The sequence below is a fragment of the Schistosoma haematobium genome, chromosome ZW (genome assembly GCF_000699445.3).
Source record: "Schistosoma haematobium chromosome ZW, whole genome shotgun sequence".
Taxonomy (NCBI): domain Eukaryota; kingdom Metazoa; phylum Platyhelminthes; class Trematoda; order Strigeidida; family Schistosomatidae; genus Schistosoma; species Schistosoma haematobium.
The window spans coordinates 46,450,808-46,472,441 of record NC_067195.1 but is presented as its reverse complement, the minus strand read 5'-3'; the positions used below and the strand labels follow the sequence as shown (position 1 = coordinate 46,472,441).

Sequence of the window (21,634 nt, the reverse complement as noted above, 5' to 3'; positions counted from 1 at the left end):
TAATTCTAGGAAAATTACGAATTGTGTTTTATTTACTATTTGGATGATTATCAATTAATTGTAGTCTAAAAGCCTCAACACTAACTTATAGATATTCACGTTTTCTGTACCTTATCAAATATGAATATTTATTTCACATTCCCATTTGGGATCCACATGTAAGAAGTTTCTGTTGAACTAGGAAGCGATTAGAAGTTAGAGTTAAATGATAGTGTGAAGGCTATTACGACGTCATTGATCACACTAAGTCACGTTATCCACCGATTTTAACCTACCTAGTCTAATCTGAGTTTTCATATACGTTTAAACAAATCATCATATCATTTTTAATACAAAACGAAACAAGGTATTATACAATTTGATTCTACTATTTTACTAATCAACACTATATATTATCATTCACATGAATTAATGAAGTTAGATATGTTTACAGAAAACAAAATGAAAAGGATGGGGAGAATAAAACAACTCACTATTTATCATTATGATATCAATGAAACATTTAAGAGAGAACAAGTGAATGAAGAGAAGTGTGACAAACCAAAAAAAAGAACAGAAAACAAAACAAAAATCAATAAGACAGTGTAACATTTGTTATTGTTTCTAACATTTCCCTGATCAGAATTTTAAATGCCTTTTATGATGTATTTCATGGAAAGACTTTAATCACTTAGTTTATAAGAGGAAACAATGTAGATAAGTTAGAAATGAGAAAATTTACATTTTTTCTTCTAAATGTAATTAATAGTTTCCATAAGTTTTACGAATAGGATTATTAGTAGAAATGAATCGAATCAATAAGATATTTCTTTCATTACACATTATAGTACTTCATCAATACATATATTAATCTTAGGTTAGTCTCAGTAAAAAAAAAAAGAAGACGGATTCAATATATATTCATTCTTCTGTTTATCAGAATGAAAGATTATCATGCAAACAAATAAAATTATTAATATGTTTATGTTTATATTTCTTGTTGTTGCATAATATTAATTTTATCTTCATTGTTTACATAAAAATATTATTTTATTTAACTATCCATGTAATAACTGTTCAACAAGCTAGTCGTCACATTGTAAATCAAGTTGATTTTCAGTTAGAATATAAAGAAATTAGAGTTAGTGAGTGAGTGAGTGAAAGAGTAGAAGGTGAATAGCATGAATATAAAAGATATCCTATGAATTGACAAAGAAAACATGAAGCTTATCACTATGTATGTATATGTATATATAAATATATACGATAAAGTATTATCCTAATATATAGAAAAGCTAAGCATTTATTATTATTATTATTAGTAGTAGTAGTAGAAGTATTAGAAGTAGTAGTATTATACAAACATTATTGCTACTTTTTTAGTGAAATTACCGAGAAAATATGTGCATTAAAAAAAGATTATTAGTGCAAGAGAGGATAAAGAAGGATATTCTTTTCGTTGTTGTTGTTGATGATGGTGGTATTGTTAACTAGAATGAAAATGAATGGATTGTCTTCATTTAAAATAAGTCACATACATAGATTAGCTTAAATATAATAAAACACTGAAGAAACGAAAAAAGAAAACGGAACAATTGAGCTGCTTTTATTTTAAACAGATTATTAACAATCTGTATAATGGAATGTTATATTAATGCAAAATTTGTATTATTGCAACAGAAAGCATTTATTTTCAAAGGAAAGAAAAGAAAAGAAATATGGAAGGTCAATTTGAACTTGACAATTTGTAAATATTCATTATTATTAACAAATTAAGAGTTATTTTCATTCTTGATAGATAGATATCAAAAATAAGCATTCTTCTATGTTATCCATACAGGTTAAATTGGTTATCTAAATAAAATAAATTAAAATAAGGTTTATATAATTATATTATGTAATTATTTAATATAACTATGAGAAGGGGTTTTTTGTATATTATAGTAATTTTAATAGCTAAGAACAAAAGGTAATTGAAGCTAAACGACCATGGAAAAGCTGTCGCTCAATTTCGTGAATAAGTTGAAGTTAAACTAACACCGTTGGATGCCAGCTGCCTCAGTGGTCTAGAGTTTAATCGTTCACACTAGAGACTGATAGGTCCTGTGTTCGAATCTTGCGAGGCAGGATCGTGGATGTTCACTGCTGTGGAAACCCACATTTGGACGAAACTGCCGTCCAATCTTTCCATGTTTTCTATGTTTGTTTAGCTTCAATCGACTCACGATCTTAAGTATTAAAATTAATAGAATTATCAAAATACCAAATATTACCGGTAAAATGTAAAATTATGGTGAAAATTAGCTTATTATACAGAAAAATCCCACCTGTTGGATTAATAGTAAACACAATAAAAAACCAACTTTAGATGTCATATGAAGAACATTTTACTACTCAGTCACTGGGTCAAAATGTACTGATAACCGCAACTTGTTCATCATATAGACATTCAACAATTAAAAGTCAATCTGGTTCACCGGTTTCAGTATTCCAGTAAAAAAACAACTGAAAATCTGATTTCAAGTGAATTAGTGACGAACTTAAAGAATTTACTCAATTTCATTACAGACTACCCATTATGTAAAATCGAAATTCAACCTTCCAGTTCAAGCTCCTATTGGATTGAAGAGGCATATCAATGTTCGAGAAACTATCTATGTAAACAGCAATTGGGAAAAAATAAGTTAAATATAAGAAAATCTGATCTCCAAATCTATTGTGGAAAAGCGTCCTAAGAGGTGTATTTGAAACAGATTATTCATAAGTTAGTATCAAAATTGATAACGACTAGAAGTAAGCTTTTTTCAACCTTATTTTATCTTAAAATACAATATGATGTTTTTTTAAATTCAATAAATGATCATTCTATTGCACTTAGTAACTACGAAATAACGAGTGAATTCAAAATATGGACTCTTAAATAACCAATTCAGATTTCAGAACCGAATTATATTCAAGATGACAAAGCCAATACTTTTTAAACTATTACAAGTTCTCAATGTAATGAAAAGTTGTAGCTCCGTATTCTATGCTTCTGTTGAAAATGTCTTAACCATATCTAATTGTGTAAATCGATAAATAAAGAACACGCTGAAATTCTTAAGTTAAGTAATTTGGTTTTAAAACGATCATGTAGATTCACATCATAGTAATACTGTTTGAATTTAACATACACCACACTCAAAATGAAGCTGTTTGAAACTAACTGCACAACTTAAAATAAAGACCATTTAAAGATTCGTGAAAGAATCGTAGTTGAGTGCTATGTCCAAGAATTATTCACCTGGAAGATATTATCGTTATGTTGATAACTAGAACTTATGCTCACTTTTGCTACTTATGACATAGAACATACACTGGGGAACTTATCAAACTGCATCACGAAGCAAGCGCCAATTTGCAATAGAAATAAGATATCAAATAGAAAAATTTATCGTATGCCTTCTTAATTGTCACTCAATTAAGCTGTACCTACGTTAACTAGAGACAAACATTAGTCGAAAGTAGTCGTCAACATCCGATTTCTATCGCAAAATTTATAATTTCTAACCAAATACGTTCAACTTTACTCTTGTTTCTATACTCTTACCTTGTTTAAATTATTGTCATTATTATTAAAATATGATATTTTTATTAATGTTTAACAAGGCAGGAATATTAATATTATTATTAGTAATATCATCATTTATATCGTAAACATTTGTAATTTTTTGATTAAATAACCTTCAACGTGACTGTAATAATATCCACTCATTATATTTATTTAATCTCCTCATATCTACTGAAGTAAATGTTCTTTATTTAAACTCATAAATAGGATTCGTAACTGTGTTGTTGTTGTGTCTTTTCATAACCAAATGATTTATTGATAGTACATGAACAATATGCATTAAATAAGTAATTATAGATAGTGGTTAGAAGTGAAATAAAGGACGCGAGTTTCTTCCTATTTGCAACTCGTCAGATAGATTTATCTGCATCTCAGAGTTGATGTTCACTCTGGGACTCGAACCCAGTACCGTTCGCTTCAAACCGAATCACAAAATAAAACAAATTTATCTGGTCTTAAAAATGTTATCCTAATTGATTCATTCAAGTTGATAAATAAAAATGCAGTTCTAATACTTAACTGGTACATGTATTCATAAACTATCTAGAGAGTAGCTATTATTTATTTCAGTTAGTTGAATCAAACTGAATTTGTCATTTGCTTACTGTGTTAGACTTATATCTTACTTATAGTTTGGTAAGTATAAACAATGAAAGTTGTATAAGTTATTTGAATATTGAATTATTCTGTCAAATATAGTTATAATGAGTTGTAGTTTGAGAACTCTACACTATTAGATAATGAATGGTTTTAAATTCTTTAATGTCGGAAATTGAAGTCATTTAGTTTAATGTTAGAGTGATATACTTTGAATTTTACTACTGTTAAAGTGATTTACAATGGGTTATTAAAGAAAGTTAATGAAGTTTAATACTTTGTATAAATCCTGATTTGTATACAGATTCACTTGGATACCATAAACTCCGATTGCTTAAGAGATCAATATCCAACCAAGTGTATTGTGATAAGTAAAATACAAAAATATAATTTTTAGAATCCCAGTAATTTCATAATTATCTGAAAATTGTAGTATATTGAATAGTTAAATTCATGAGACGATGTAAGCTGGACCACCACTGAAAACCTAGAAACACTGAACGGCCGTTCCATCATAGTACGAAACTCCTCAGCAGTGTACATCCACGATCCCACATGCGGGACTCAAACCCAACTTCTGATGGGAAGCCGCGATCAGTAGAGCACAATCCGTTTCGGGTGTGAAACAAGTATCTACCTCAGACAATGGATGGATGGTTGCGCAAGATCATGAATCGATTGAAGTTAGATGTTAACAACGTTAGATGCCGGATAATTAGTCAAGAAGTTAAGCGTTTGTGCGCGAGATCGAAGGTTTTTGGCTCAGATTTTGCGTGCATATCGTGGATAGATACAGACGAATTGTCCCATACTAGGGCAAAACGGCCATCCAGTGTTTCCAGGTTTTCAATGGTGGTTTAGATTAGATCAACTGATGAATTGAAAGACAAAAACCGACTGCTTGAACACTATATGATGTTTGCAGTTTCAAGAAAAGAAAGTGTATTCCTTCATCTTATTTACAATTATACAATTATAAACACAACATAAATGTAATCTCTATTATTTTGCAAATCGGTTTCTAACGTCATATTATTGGCTTTTATTCATAGACTTACAACCATGTACATAGGATTGATAATTTCTGTTCAGAAAGTATTTGCGTCTGTTTGTTTATTTAACTTAAATCAAATAAGCGTAGATAATATATCGTTCATATAAAACAAAATGAAGGTAATTGTAGGCAATTGATTTAAAGATGAATCATAAAGATTTACTTACTTGTTTAGTCTGTATAGTCTATCGTCTAACTTGACAAGGATCATTAAAAAGAAATGCAGCTGAATTTGGTATAGCAATCTGATTTTTCAGTCTTCCTACTTTGAGAATAACTTTATATGGAGCTGCCTAAAAAAAGAGATTTATCAATCAGATATGCTTCTTTTTTAACTACAACAATTTTTAAATTATTTTTTATCAGAATAGGGTTTGTAGAGATTGTAGTGATTTCAGTAGTTGGGTTAATGAGTCGATGTAAGCTAGACCACCATTGCGAACCTGACGGCCGTTTCATCCTAGCATGGTGTTCTTCAGAAGCACCCATCCATGATCTCTGATGTGATCTAGAGGTTAAACGTCCGCGTGTGAGACCAAAGATCTTGGGTTTGAGTCCCGCATGCGAGATCGTGGATGGGTACTGCTGAGAAGTTCCATAAAAGAACGAAGCGGCTGTCCAGTGCTTCCGGTTTTTCAATGGTAGTCTAGCTCACATCGACTCATGAATTCGACTACTTACATTTCTAATTCATCAAGTAGAATTGTTAAAAACTTAATAGTCATTACACTAAAAATTTGAATTTATGTTCAACAATGAATGTAGCATCCAAAAAAAATGTTCTTACACATTTAGTTCTTAGTTGTTACTAATGCGTTTAATAACAAGTACGTTTAGTGAAGGATCTTCCAGTTGTCTATAAACCCGATGGTTTTAAAAATACGAATCCTTATTCAAAAAAGCCAACACTGATATTTAGTAAGTTCAGTTGCCGTAGCATGAAGAATATGTGAATTTTAAACTGAATTTCTGAAGAAAACTGTTCTATGTAGAATTAAAATAATAAAATATTTACTGCTTGAATGATTGCTTTTGTTACACACAAGCTGATTTTATAATATGACAGGAGCTAAGCAAATTAAAGAAAAACGACTGAAGTTATTACTAAGTGAACATTTTGTATGAGCCTTAACCTCCAATAATAATTATGGAAAACAAAACCTTTTATTCGACAATAATCTTCATCACGTCAAAAACATTTAACTTGTAACTAAATATTCTGTTGATTCCATGAATAAGCTGTACCACCATATTTACTAGTAACGGTGAAAATCTACATTATTTACTAAAGTATGAGATATTTAATTACCTTCAATAGAGCACCAACAATTTCACTAGTTAATGTGCTTGTATCTTTACCATTCACTTCCAGGATTTGATCACTTGCCATGAGACGACCATCAGTTGCTGCAATCGATCCTTTAATCTAATAAAATAACAAAATGTTAAATTTTTCTTGGAATTCATGAAAACTTGATCATAGAGAATAACGAATTGTTCGTAAAACATATTTTTATAATCAGTAAATATGTTAAACTAGCTTAGTCTTACTGATATGGAGAGTCAATCAGAAGTAGAAAAAGGTCAGTTGATGGCAATCAGAAGAGACCCAAAGGTTAAGTGAATTTCATCGGGGTTAATGGGTCACTTTCCTAAGGATGGCATAGATATGAATGAGTATTTGCGCATTCCATTCGGTAGTCCAGTACACTTTCTCGCTCACGTAGACAGTTGAGGGGGGGTCATCACATAGCATACCGTGTATCAGTACCAGATTCCGGACACCGCACGTCACAACACTTACTATCAATATTGTTTATTAAGTTCTGAATAAACGCATAGATTGAAATAAATTATATGAATTTTGAATCAATTAAGTTTGAAGAGAGATAGGATTATTTTCCTGATTAATTTTTTACTGATAGGAAAATGAATAACACAGTTTCTGAAAGATCTAGTTAATTATATGGAATCAATTTCATTTATCAAAATCATGAGTGAAGTTGACTTCGAAGATCTCAGCAATTTCTCTTGAAATATTTCAACGATTATTACAGACAAATTGACCCCACAAGTCAACAAGAATAGCCTGAAGTCCCTCAATTATCTTTGAGATAAATTATTACTATATTTTAGTACATACGTTTTCTTACATTATGTACAACAAATATAAAAGTGTTATTGAAAGGCTTCACATTTGAATAATTATTATTCTGATTCAAATTATTCATGAGCATCGGGTCATCTTATAATTATCATACAGTAAATTTTAGGGTTGTTTATATGTTATTTTTAATCCCAAGGGATTTATCATTTTTACCATGAGTAGAAAATCAATTAGTCACTTTCGCTTACAGGTTAGAGGAGTTTTAGCTCAGTAATTCAGAATGACCAAGTAGACTCATTTCACAGATTTAATTCTCGATTTATGCTGACGATTGTTATTTATAACCATTTTTTCACATTTCTGTTAGTAAATGTACAATAAAGTAAAAAGTAAAAATCATGATTATTACTGAAATCGACTCACTATTTCAGTAACAATAACGCCATATGATGTTTGCATTTCGGAAGTGTTTACATAGGAATTATCTTGTACCTTTAAAGTATTTTCATTCTCTGACAAATTTTCATCTAGTTTAAGATGTACACATCGATCCGCAATACAAATTCCCAAACCTTTTCCAGATTTCTTCAATAATTCAATTACTAATTCTTGGTCAAACCATTTCTGACTTTGTTCTGTTGGTCGAAATATAGTGAGATTTAAATAACTTTGTTCTTGATTTGATAAAGAAATATTTTCATTTTCATCATCTGAATCTAGTTTTATCATAGACGATTTGCTAATATAAGCCATTTGAAGTTTATCCATAGCTTCCAAAAATGGTACACCAACTAATGATATTCGATTGACATTACTAATTCGATCCCCTGGACGCAAACGTCCATCTTTTGCCGCTGCACCATTAGGATAGATTTCATGTATAACTGGAACATTCTGTAAAAAAAATATTGGTTTTATAATTATTTGTATAAAGATTTACACTTCGAATAACTTTACAATACTTCAATAGAATGTTAATAAATTTTAACTTGAAATAACTTAGAAAACCGATTGTTTATTTTCAATTTTCATTTGTTGTTGAGTAGTTTTAAGAATTTTGTATAAATCGGTTTCAAAGTTATTATTTTAAAATAGTAAATAACAAAATAAACCTATATAAACCTGTTGATGAAGCTGCTTAAATCATTACATCCTTCATTGATTTTTCAAGTTATTCCATACAACCACAGCATAGAAAGATCTGCTAAACCATTTTAAACTTTATATTTGTCAAGTTATATTTTAAAAAAATCATAGCCTAAGGCAAATTGATTGAGATTAGAATCAAAGGTTTTCAGTTTAGTTCTGTCAATAAGAAGAATACTATTTGATTTCAAGTGCTTATTTATTTGTTGTCAGTTTTTATTAAATTTATCTTCGAATTCAGTAAACAATAACAATAAAGTCTAATAAGAATTCAAAGAATACCTATAAACTGTCCAACAAAGCATATTCAGATATTATTTAACAGAAATTTTATATAAGCAAAGATGGATAGTGACTAGCACTAGAATTCAGGACGCATGTTTCGTTCTATCTAGTACTCGTTAGACGAATTCACCTGCATCCCAAATTTGATGTTCACTATCTATTTTAGTTTATAATGCTTGTGAATTAAGGCAGTATCGAGGTAATACGCATAGTATGCACGTTTGCCAATAAGAGATTGATCAATTTCAGTCGTAAACATCAATGTAAAGTTTCAAGTAAACAATACCGAGAATTTTATAAGAATCTGTTTATTTATTGGATTGATAAATATCTCATAGTTAAAATATAATGGAAACAGAAATGAAGGCTCACATTTAGAGAAGATGAGAATTACCTCTAAAATGTACATCATACTATTGTTATAATTATCACAGTTAATTAGATAAGGACACTTTAACAAGATTTCAGCTGATAATTTGTCAGATTTACTTGAAAAGTATGTATTCACTAATAAGATATTAATAAGATATTCAGATCAAAAAATTACATAACATGTGCATATTAAACTTAGATCAGTGAAAATATTTCCTAATCTTGTTTGAAACGTAATCTAAATACATCATTAAACAAACAAAACAAAGTTGATTTTCGTCACATGCATGATAATGGTACTTATGAAATTTAATAGAAAGATTTGTACACTTCTACTCTGGTTTCATATTATCATAATTATTATCAAATTTTAACAATGATCAATCCTACTGATTAGAAGATCTTGTTTCATGTTTATCATTCTATAAACTTTGTTGAAAATCGATTGATTCAATCGAGTCAAATACATTTCTGACGAAATGGTATAAAACGAATATCTGAAGTTAAAATTAAGTTAACAACAACTGATAGGTTTTTCCTACTAATAATAGTAAAACTGAAATTACAGAAAAATACCCTACCATGACAAATTTTATTTCTTTGAAAACGAGGTAAGTTACAGCACATTATCGTGGTAGCCTTATGAATATAGTTACACAGTCGAAGTTAAGATAATTAACAAGGTAATCTATCAATTACATACCTATTATTGTGAACAGGGGTGAGCATACATTATTGAACTATCTGGAACGTGTAAAATCTCCATTAAACCATTGACATTTTCATGGAGGTTATGAGGTTATTTGATATATTACACTAAATACCATAGTATTATTTACGAAGTTATAATGGAACACACACAAACATTCAGTTTCTTATCCCTTATCACGGTAGAATTTAAATAGTTGGGTAAGGCATTCTGTATTATGTTGCCACAACAAATGATCATAAAACTGTCAGCACTTATGTCAATCTATTCAACGTGCATTATTTTTTTTCATTATTATTCACTTTTTAGCAATTTAACAGGGAAGAAATATTACATTTTACTAATACACTTAGTAACAGTTCTATATCACAGTATATGGAAATCCCAGTTTTAATTCACAGTAGTAATTAATAAATTATCATCGAAATTGAAAGTTTGATTTTCTCTTTAAGAAGTAAGTAAATGATGGATTTAGTTAGAACTGAAGTCGTTAACCATAGATGTATCAGTTCAAATGTTTATAAAAAGCCTACAAGACGATCCATATAAATCTTAATTGTCTGTATTATTAATGAGAGAGAAGATTTCTCATATCTTTATTTATTTATTATTTATGTATTCTACATTTAGTTGTAATTTCATATTAATATCACATGTAAATAAACAAAAATTTATTTATTCAAAACAAACTTATAATCACATGATTAAGAATAAGATGAACATATTTTAAATCAATATGTTTATAACAAACTTTAAAAAAACAACAACGTGGAGGATGTAATTATGTTGTTAAGGTTTGAAAAAAATTATGATCACATCATAAAAGCGAAGATGGATGTTGTCTAGCAGTAGAATCCAGGACGTGCGTTTCGTCCCATTTGGAACTCGTCAGTTGGATGTATCCACATCCCAGAGTTGATATTCACTTTGGAACTCAAACCCAGTACTGTTCGCTTCAAACGCCATCACGTTATGCGCTTAGATACTGAGTTCTGATAGCCACCTGCTTGTGCAATGGGGTGAAGTTTAAATTCACTTGTTGTTTTTTACTTGTATCTTCCCATTGTTATTTAAGACTGCGATTGATCAGTCTCATGTACTGTGTTCAAGTCCCAGAGTAAAAATGCGAGTACATCCAGCTGACGAGTCCCAAATAGGACGAAACGAGCGTCTTGGAATTCACTGTTAGCCACTATCCATCTTTGCTTAAAAAGCTTGTGACTTAAGGCTATATCAAGGCAATCAGCACAGGATGCACATATGCCAACATGAGGCTGATCAATCACAGTCCTGAATAACAATGGGAAGACACAAGTAAAAAACAACACCAAGTGAATTTACATCATAAAAGTATAACGAGACTAAAATTTTATTATATACCCGACAAAAAATTATTTTATTCTATGGTAGAAAATAAGACTGTTTTTTTTTTCTGTAATGACTTCAGATAATGTTTCTTCCCAAAAAATAAAGTGAGTTCGTTAACAAACGTTTAATCAAATATGAAATATTTCATTATTTTACACCATTTTTTTATTCAGTAGCTAAGTGGATAATGTGATGACATTTGAAATGAACAGTACTGGGTTTGAGTCCCAAATCTGAGATATAGGTACATCCAACTGACGAGTCACAAATAGGATGAAACCTGTGTCCTGGATTCCACTGCTAGCCACCATCTATCTTTGCTTATATTCTCTATTGTTTATTCTGTTTTTATACAGATTACTAAAAAACTACTGCTACTACTAAAATTCGGCATACATACTTCAGTACTTTTAGTAATTACTTTTAGTTTTAAATGAAATGAAATGAAATCATTTAAACGGCAACTTATGTTTTCGATGTGAAATTCTTTTGAGAGAACATGAAGTTATTTTTTGTTCATACTATGTAAAAAGTGTGTATGTATAAAATAAAGCATTTGCACGCTTACTAGTGCTGTTTCACAGCCTCCTATACAGCCTATCCCTAGACCACAAGAATTATTTATTGCGATCGATATTTCAGTTTCAGTTCCAGACTTGATGGGGCGGATTGTTGCTTCGATTTCTGGTTCGTCATTTATTAAAATTGAGATTCTATCGAAATTCATTATATCTCCTTGAATGTTTATTGAAGTTGTTGAATAGTTTGGCAAAGGCTGAAGAACAGTAATAGGAATATGCTCTCGTTTATAACAGATGTTTGGAAAACTTGCACGACGATACCTTGATACGATTTGTCGGGGTACTAACCAGCTCGTACCTTTATGGTTTTGAAAAGGCAAAACATATAAGGGAAGTTTAACAAATTCATTTTTAATAATTTAAATTAAAATTATAAAGCGAACATTGAAAAGCATTTGAACTCATCATCATATATAGTAAGATGTTCTTCTTGAGTCTAAAGATCTAATACCTTATGTTTGAATTGTTCTGAAGGTATGCTCAATGGAACCTTTGACTTGCTTAGTTATTTTCCAGAAGATAGTTTGAACAATTTGTCAAACACAAACAATGATTTCAAAGTCGAAAATACAAAATAAGATTCTTGAGAAATGTTTATTATTTGCCTGACATTTGCCATGGTGAAGATGTCTTTGAGTTGATTTATATTGTAATTTCCCTAAATTATTACTTCATTCATTCAGATTTCTGTCATGTTAGGTGGTAATTATCAAGAAGATCAGGGTCTAGATTTTATACTATATAGGATCTATCTGCCAGATATACCTATAGTCTTAGAGAAACAAATATTCCTCTTTGTCCTCAAACCTTTGTCACTAATTATTATTGCCAGTGAACTGAGTAATAATAATAATAATAATAATAATAATAATAATAATAACAATAATAATAATAATAGGTTTATTTAACATATGTTCAGTACGAAATGGAATTCTTATCAAAGAACATTTCGACAAGTTTCTTTTACTCTTCTTACATCACAAAGACAATCGAGACCTCATACATATATGTACGAAATAAGTAAATAAATTTTCTAGAATTGAATGAAATTTGTCTAAAAAAAATAAGGATTTATACAACAGTGAGTTAGCAACATGTTCATGAATGGAATTTTTTCATTGGGTCAGCCCTCACAATCTGTTCGTCGGATGGTATATACGCTAGATACGGTATTGTAAAAACTTTATACTTCTCATTGAAATCATGAACCGATTAATTGGTTAATTGAAGTTAAACATTAATACAGTTGGTTGGATATCGAGTCAGTGATGTAGAGGTTAAACGTTTGAGCGCGAGACTGATAGAACCTGGGTTCGAGTCTTGCAAGGCGGGATCGTGGATGCGCACTTCTGAGTCCCACACTAGAACGAGACGGCCCTCCAGTGATTCCAGGTTTTCCATGGTGGTCTAGAATCAAGTGACTCTTGATATCAACTATCAAAATTACCATAATATCCACAAAAACTCCTGGCAAAATCATTTGTTTGAATTGTTTAATTTTAATATGTCTATGGATTTTAGAAATTAAAATTCGAACAATCAGTCGGTTAATTAGGTATTTTAAACAAAATTCTTACAATAACTATCTAATTTATTATTCTAAACAGTATATACTATTATTTTAACTTATAAAACATGATATTGCCAAGAGTTCAACAAACCCGGAAACTTGTATTTATGTACACGTAAATTAATTTAGACATTGACTCTAAGATGAATCATTTTATTTGTTTATTTTATAGATCCATATTATTTATGATTTAGATATATTTGACAGTCCAATTACCTTTTTACCATATGATATATCATATATAAAAGGTGTTTATTGTTAAGGGAGCTACATGTCTGAAGGTTGATATTTTCATTGTTGGATCAACATATATATCACACAACTCACCACCAGTTCTCGCCAGAGTAGAGCCTGGAATAGATGTATGTTGGTCCAATTTTCTATATCGTATTAATACGATGAAATGAAATTAATGAGTAGCAAAAAATCAAAAATATGTGGTAATGATGACAATGGAAAAGACTAAGTATTTAGAAAAAGGCTTCAAGAAACTGTGGAAAGTTACATATGAGGGTATAATAGGACTTGAGATTTAGAGTAGGAGAACAAGTTAATTCATTTGCATTACCATCAACGATTCTGATACATACTACTCAAAGTCCGGAACCACTGATTGCGGTTATCTCATGGACCCCAGACAGGTAGTATGCATCTTCTAAAAAGGTTAGAATCAACAATTTATGGCTTTCTTTCAATCTACTCCTACACCAGCAACCATTACCTGTCGAAATAAGCGGTTACTAGGCATACGTAACACATGTTCTACCTACCGTGATCGGTGAAGAATCATCGCCTCATCAACCTATTTGCCACTTTTGGTCAGTACTCTATACCTAACCTCATTCGCTTATTTGGTTGCTTCAAGAAACACGAGCGATGCATCATAGAAACACATGATCAAAAACCTGTAGTTGACGACTGTGTTACAGCCTCAAAGTATTACGGAGTTGACTCCATAGCACCATACACCCATTACGGTCAGCAGACGAAATCTCACCTACACCTGGATGTATATATAACGCACAATTTAAGGAATAATTTTTTTATAGATTACTGTTAGCAAATAATCAACATAATGCACTTTTAGTAAAAAAGATAAAGCGAATAACTAAATTTATTTATGAATGACAGATACTTAATTGATGTTATAAATACCATTTTTAATTTATCAACTTATTTTTTGACTGATCTTCGTTATCAACTAATTAAATATCACATATCAGTCTCAATGTTTATGGGGCTACCTGCAAATCCTCTTTAACCGCTTAATATCAAAACATACTTCGTCTGATATTAAGCAACTTTGACTAAGCGCCACGTTGTGACTTATTTTTTAGGATTCGTTGAGGACTAAATATGATACAAGTGGCACAAGTGTTACTCAGCGATTAACTAGTGTAAATATCTCAAACCTACAGTAAATCGTCTCCAACTATCATAATGTGAGAGGCAATTATGAGTCTTACGAAAGTATCAGTTCCATCACGGTCGTAGATACACCTTGTTGATGAGAGATAAACAACTAAAAATATGGATTCATGATGACCTATTGATATACAATAACGTAACCATAAATCGGTATAAATCTAAAACATTTTAAATATGTGACTTGTCAAAAAAACTCATCATTTGCTGGGCAGTGATATAAAAAACTTGTTATAATTAGAAAAATAACTACCACCATAACAGGTTTATTTTAAGGTTCATTTTCAGTAAATAACTGGGAACAAATCATACGTTCTGTCACTAAATCATATAGATTTTACCAATATCTTCGTGCGTGTAAATATCATCGGTGACATTAGTTCATAAGTATTTCATATATTTATAGGAAATATAACAACTTTTTTATAAAATGTTCACTTCAAAGGATATTTAAAACCGAAACATACATGACACTATGTTATATATACATCGAAAATGGTTAATAAAGGGCAAAATTATTCACCCGAAGAATATTTTAACCAATTGACTTTCAAGTTAGTATTGTAGAAAAACTAAACACCACAATATCAGCATACTGACAGTTTGTGTTCGTCTTTTGTGTAAAAAGAACTGAACAAAACATTTACAGATTTCTTTTAGAAGGTGAATAAATGGCGTAAAGTAAGACTGGTAACTTAAAAAAAAGCATGGAAAATAACTGCTATATTGACTTTTTATCAGAAGTATTCAATACAAATGTGTAAATGTTTGAAATTAATACATCTGTAATGAAGAAGTGTTTGTATGTGAAAAACGTAGTACATTCTGAAGTAGAAAAAATCAACCTTACCCTTAGTAGGATGAACTATTGTCATATGTTCAAAACAAACGGCATTATGATGGTTTGAAAGCATGTGTTAGAAACCTATTTAATCAAGTAGTAACTACTTCAATGTTTTACAATTAATGGCTACTTCATCAATAAGAGCTTACACATTCTTAAGTTATGCTATTGAAGTGATTATTCTACAAGACGTATTTCTGTCACTTTCTTGAGTTCGCACAGATCAGAAATCTGTGATAAAGATCTGAGGTATGTTTTATTCAATGTTGTTTCAACGCAACTCTGATGGATTACCTATTTGACGAAAATTATAAACCACCTAACCATAGTTGCTTCATGCAATTATTAGTCTGTGATAATTTTTCAAATAGAGGATACAGCATATTAGCCTTCAGACTTTCGGAACAACCCGACCAATTAATCAGTTTATATTCTTTGTAGTTTTTTCCATTTACAAATTTGAGTGAAGCTAGAACAAATAATGTAGCAGAATAACATGAATTCATTCTATTTTGTAGCTCCACGTCAGCTGCTTAAAACCTAAACATAATATTATAATCTTTAAAAATCAGTCTGCATACTTTATATCATAACATGGGTAGGGTTCTCATCAATGAAGACTGATGAAAAAAGCAATTATTATGCAAGAACTATAAGAGATGTTCACATGTTAATTAATGTTAATATTTAAAGGTTTAATACAGGAATATCATAGAATAAATAACTAAGAACATAGAAACAGAATTATTTAGAAATGACATATTAATGTTCTAGTTAAGTAAATCTTGAAAAAATTGACCAACAGAGTACAGATCAGACAGAAAATGAGTATTAATAATTAGTATAATTAAAAAAGAGAATCTTGTTACAAATATTTATGAATGAGTTCAATACAGCAAGGCATGATTGACAACTAAATTGTTCTGGATACATAAATTTGCTTTAATTCTTTTTATAGTGATTGCTTTAGCAAACCGCAGTAAATTTGACGTTTTTTGTTTATTACTTATCTTAAAGGACTTTGAGACATAAACATCATGACCACTATCAAAGAGATGGCGTGCGATCACACTACTATAAACGTATTGTTCTTTCAGTCTAAGCTTCCACCTATCTAGTTAATATTTCTAAGTGACTCTGAATTATATAGATTGGACAGAGTATCCATAATGTCAGACACCTTAACAAAATGATAAGAACCAAATTATAAAGAAATAGTGAAACTGTCAACAAGCTTTTCAGTCCGCAGAATTTACTGGAATTGAACAGACTATGTACACTAGAAATCATATTTCAACCTTTCAGTCTTTTTGTAGAGAAATGATTCTGATTATCATTGTTTTACGAGTAATATATCATTTATTTTAAAAACAAACTTTTCATACATCTGATATAACTTTAACTACTGAAAGCATGTTATCAACAACACTCGTTAGATTCTTCCTTACAGTAAATGTTTATTTCTTATGTATATGAGTTAATGAACAAATAAGGTTACACAGACATAAATCAAGTTTATTCATTTGATTTTCTCAATGATAAATATATATAAAAGTTGAGTTCACTAGTCAATCTAAGCTAAACCACCATTGAAAACCTGGAAGCATTTGATGACCGTTTCATCCTATTATCGAGATCCTTAGCAGTGAGCATCAACGATACTGTAATCTCCAGAAATCCCGAAAATTGAAATTAAATAAGTTTAAGTTATTCTCTAATTGTGATAATTCACTAATCCCCTTAATTAAACAAAATATTTGATTCAGAAGACTACTTTACGGGTAGGTATTGTGTTTCATATCAGGAAAACATACATATGATAATAAAATGATGAAAAGAAGCATAAAAGCCAAGACATTTCTCTGATTTTGTCCTACCATTAGAATATCAAATAAAGCTTATTAAAACAAGTGAATGTTTTATGCAGACTTTAACTAACAAATGAAAACAGGACAAAGAAAAAAAGTTTAAATTGTTATTTTGTATCACTTAATTCAATCTTTAGGATGGACGGAATGTGAGTTACTGTGAATTTTTATTAATGACTTAGGCAAAACAGTGGACAATGGAAATTCCATCATATTCAGTAGTACACTTCCTTAAACGATTGAAACACAAAGTTACACTCAAAATCTCAGTATGAACTTTGCTCTTTTTGTAGAGCTGTATTTAATTTTCAAAACAGATAATTTTTGCCAATATAGATGTAAAACTTCGAAAAATAAACATCTGTTATCCTTTTCATGTATAATACAATATGCGTTCAGTAGAGAATGAAAACACGCATACTCTAATTATAATAAACACAATGATTCAATATTGTATTACGGATTATGTGACATATTCATTAATTCTTTGATTACAATATGTTTTAGTGTAGATTGATTGAAACCAAAGAAATCGCTAATCCATCATTAAACTTCTTAGTTATTTTATTCATCAACTAGCAGAAAACATCATCATAGTTCTATTTATGATTTCATGATAATAAGGAGAAATAGGACAAAAGTCTCAAATAACACTTAAGAAAAAATGTAATATCTATTTGTTTAAATCGTAACATTTATTCTAAATTATATTTTTAGAAACAACCGCTAATTATTGTTCAATGTAGAAAAAAAAATAATTACCTACCACTTTCAATTGAGGATAATACGTTTAAAGGTTTTGTGTTAATTAATTCTCGGCATGTATTAACTGGGGATAGAAAATTTTTCATTTCATTATCTTTACCAAATAAAACAGATGCAAATGTATTCAGTACAGACGGATCTGAGAAACGTTTAGTTGATGATTTTGTTTCTGCGCTTGCTTGAATATTGAAACCCCACCGTGTAACTTGTACATGAAGCTGAAAGCAAATAAGCATAAAAATAAAGATAAAAGTAAATTATATAACCATATATATAACATTAAGTTGCATTCATCTGTGATTATCTCCTATTCAAAACAGGATAGAATCCATGAACTTTAAGTTTTAATGTGAGAATGAAAACTGTAAACCACTGAGCTAGAAACAGAATCATCATCATTTTGATAGTGCAATTCTCATTCTTAAATCGTGATTTGGATAATCATCTAAATTATAGATTCCAATAAAATGTTAGAAAATACATTAAGAACAGTCGCACTGATTAGCACTAAACAATCATAATTAATTAAATATCCACTGAATGGCTCAATTCAAAATCCTGTGAATTACCTATTCAAATAAAAGATATTTAATGTGAATTTACGTTTAAACAGTAGTGATCATTTATGGAATTATGTAACTGAATATTGGATAGAATGTCATTAAAAATAATCAAGCATAATTTTTTATTCTTTAATCATCTAGACAAACTTGAACGAAGGATAACCTTAATTTAATCTCTTCACCTTATTGATTAATCTTAGTTGTTTCCATATCAAAGTTATCTTATGTCATAAATGATTCAGTAAGAATTAAATGGTAAGTTTATTTAAAAATTGAAAATATCAATTAATTGACGAAATAGGCATCGTGTTTTTAGTAATTATTCATAACGAAAATGAAGTTCAGAATTTATGTTTGCACAGTTTGATTCAATATTCCATTGTCTCTTCTCTTTTATTGCTACACAGATTTTTAAAGTGTCATTACGAGATTTTGAAATTCAGCACCAATCGTGTCGTAATAAATGGTATTACAAAATTTCTCTAATCACTTCTCGATTTATAAAAAATAAGAATAAACAAGGTAAACCTTTTCTTTCATTTTGTATCAAATATCAAAATGATAAGCATAAACACGACTTCTATATGAAGTTTGTGCTGATGATGTCGTTCAGAAGAACGATGAATTCTCCACGACCAAACCATCTAGCTCAAAGAACAAAACTCCATCAAAAAAGATTAAAATATTTTATTAGTTATAAGTTTAAGCTACTTCCTTTTTTCACGATACTGAAAGACTATTTTAGTGTAGAATAGAAATTATTCACTACTTCTATGATTACTTCTCCTGTTAACGGTTCCATACATCATTTCGTGTTATATTAAATATTAATCAATTAAAAATTAATTAATTCAAAGAGTATGGCTTTTCTAGTAAATCCAACGTTTCGTATAGCAATCTAGTTAATTTATTAATGTTAATTTCCCTTTGAAAAAGCTTGGTTAAGATTACCAGTCGAAACGTTAAATTTACTTTATATTGATTCGTTGAGATTTTTACAAATACATTCTTCCTTCTTAATGTCTTACACTAACTTGGCACTCGAATACTGTGACTTTATTCAGACGAATTTCAATCAAGAGTTATAATATATTATTATGGAATGACCTTTACATTTTAAAATTAACTAATCAAAAGTAGAAAATAAACTTACAATATGTTTTGCAGATCGTATCCATTCTACTACTGTGTCGTAAGGTATATGTGTCACATCTTTTTTGTTTATTTTAATTAATTGATCGCCAGCACATAAAATACCATCCTTAAAATATACAAATAGAAATTACAATAAAACTCTTTATAAATAAACCATGTTATTCATATGAATACTTGTTTTATAATATGAATGAAATATCAATGACAGCTTCTAAACTGAATCTATGTTTAAACTGTCATAGAAATGTAAAACATTTCTATTAAATCCATTAAATTCCATCCATGTATTCGACTAAAATTTGTGTTTTCTACATATGCACTTCGATAATCTGATAGTTGCTATCTGAAATTCAAATCAGTTATTTTTTGAAATCTAATTTTAATATTAATTTTGATTTACTAAATGCAACTCATTAACACAAATCAGTATTTCATTTTAAGAAATATTGGGATATGGAACATTTATGTTGTCTATGAATAGAATTATGTAATGATTTACACTGTTATAATGCTTGCTTGACTTCTGATAATTCTATTTCTTATCTTTTTTGCAGTGATCATACACTTTAGTTTATATTAGAATGATTTAACTATCTTACTTTAATTATTGTTACTATGGTGTGCTACTGATGTCGATAGATATAAGTAGTTTGTATCATCAATCAAAAGTGAAACACCTGGCAGCAGAAGGTTAAGAAGATCGAAGAAAAGAGAACGAGAACAGAGAATGATTGCTGTGGAAATGAAGGGACAGTGAAGTCTGAGACGATAGATTGACACTTACAAAAGGAACAGTCAAGTTTGAAATAATTAATTGACATTTTGCAAATTAAGTATTTACCGTATGATTCTCGGATTTTACTAAGATGTTCTGTAGTTTTGTATTTAGATATACATTTGGTTGTCCCCACTAGTGCTCTCGTTCACAACAGCACTATAGGATAAAATTTGTCAGTCACTAAACGTAGTACTTTTAAAGTACTGTAGAGAACAGAATTATAATTAGAATATCTTTGCGATATCATGAGGTATATGGTCGTCTTTTTTATAACCTATTTCAATCTTCATAACTTTAAATACTTTTGATATAATGAATTTTTGTATACAGAATATCGATCGAAAATAGAAAATTTATAATTTATTTGCATGACATTTCAGTGGAAGTTTGTTTTGTTCAAGTAGGTATAAACTAAGTTATAAAATACAAATTTAGTACAACTAACAATATGAATGTAAATGTGACCTTCTGAATCGTATTTACGTCAAATGACAAGATAGTATTGTCGATAGACATAAATCAGAAAACAATAAAGCATCTTATTTCTATATCAACAAAAAATATATAAGTTGCTTTAATAATGTTTTTGAATTAACAATCTGAAAATAATAATGTGGAGGGAACTATTTGTTCACTAAAGTGTGAACAACATATATATATATCCTTAAATCTCATATATAATTATCGACTTAGCGTTAGTGAATAACGGAATTAAATAAATCAAGAGAATGGATTTTTGGATACCTATATTTTGTACATTCATTGATCTGGACAGGAAATGAGAGGGATGAAGAGAATGGAAGGGAGCGAAGCGAAATGACGCGCGGTGGAGAAGGCATGTGAGCCAAATCCATTTAA

The 21,634-nt window shown here is 29.7% G+C and overlaps 1 protein-coding gene across 1 annotated transcript in view; it reads right to left on the bottom strand.

Annotated features, from left to right (window-relative positions):
• Positions 1–347: 347 nt before the first annotated feature.
• MS3_00003704 (uncharacterized protein) overlaps positions 348–21,634 on the bottom strand; it is a gene marked incomplete at its 5' end in the record, with an annotated part of 131,175 nt that continues 109,888 nt past the window's right edge. Inside the window, 7 exons of the mRNA XM_012940049.2 lie at positions 348–1,833; positions 5,408–5,533; positions 6,550–6,666; positions 7,771–8,241; positions 11,796–12,106; positions 18,282–18,498; positions 19,997–20,104. Coding sequence (XP_012795503.1) covers positions 5,426–5,533; positions 6,550–6,666; positions 7,771–8,241; positions 11,796–12,106; positions 18,282–18,498; positions 19,997–20,104 — 1,332 coding nt within the window. The 3' untranslated portion in view covers positions 348–1,833; positions 5,408–5,425. The remainder of the gene's footprint in view (positions 1,834–5,407; positions 5,534–6,549; positions 6,667–7,770; positions 8,242–11,795; positions 12,107–18,281; positions 18,499–19,996; positions 20,105–21,634) is intronic.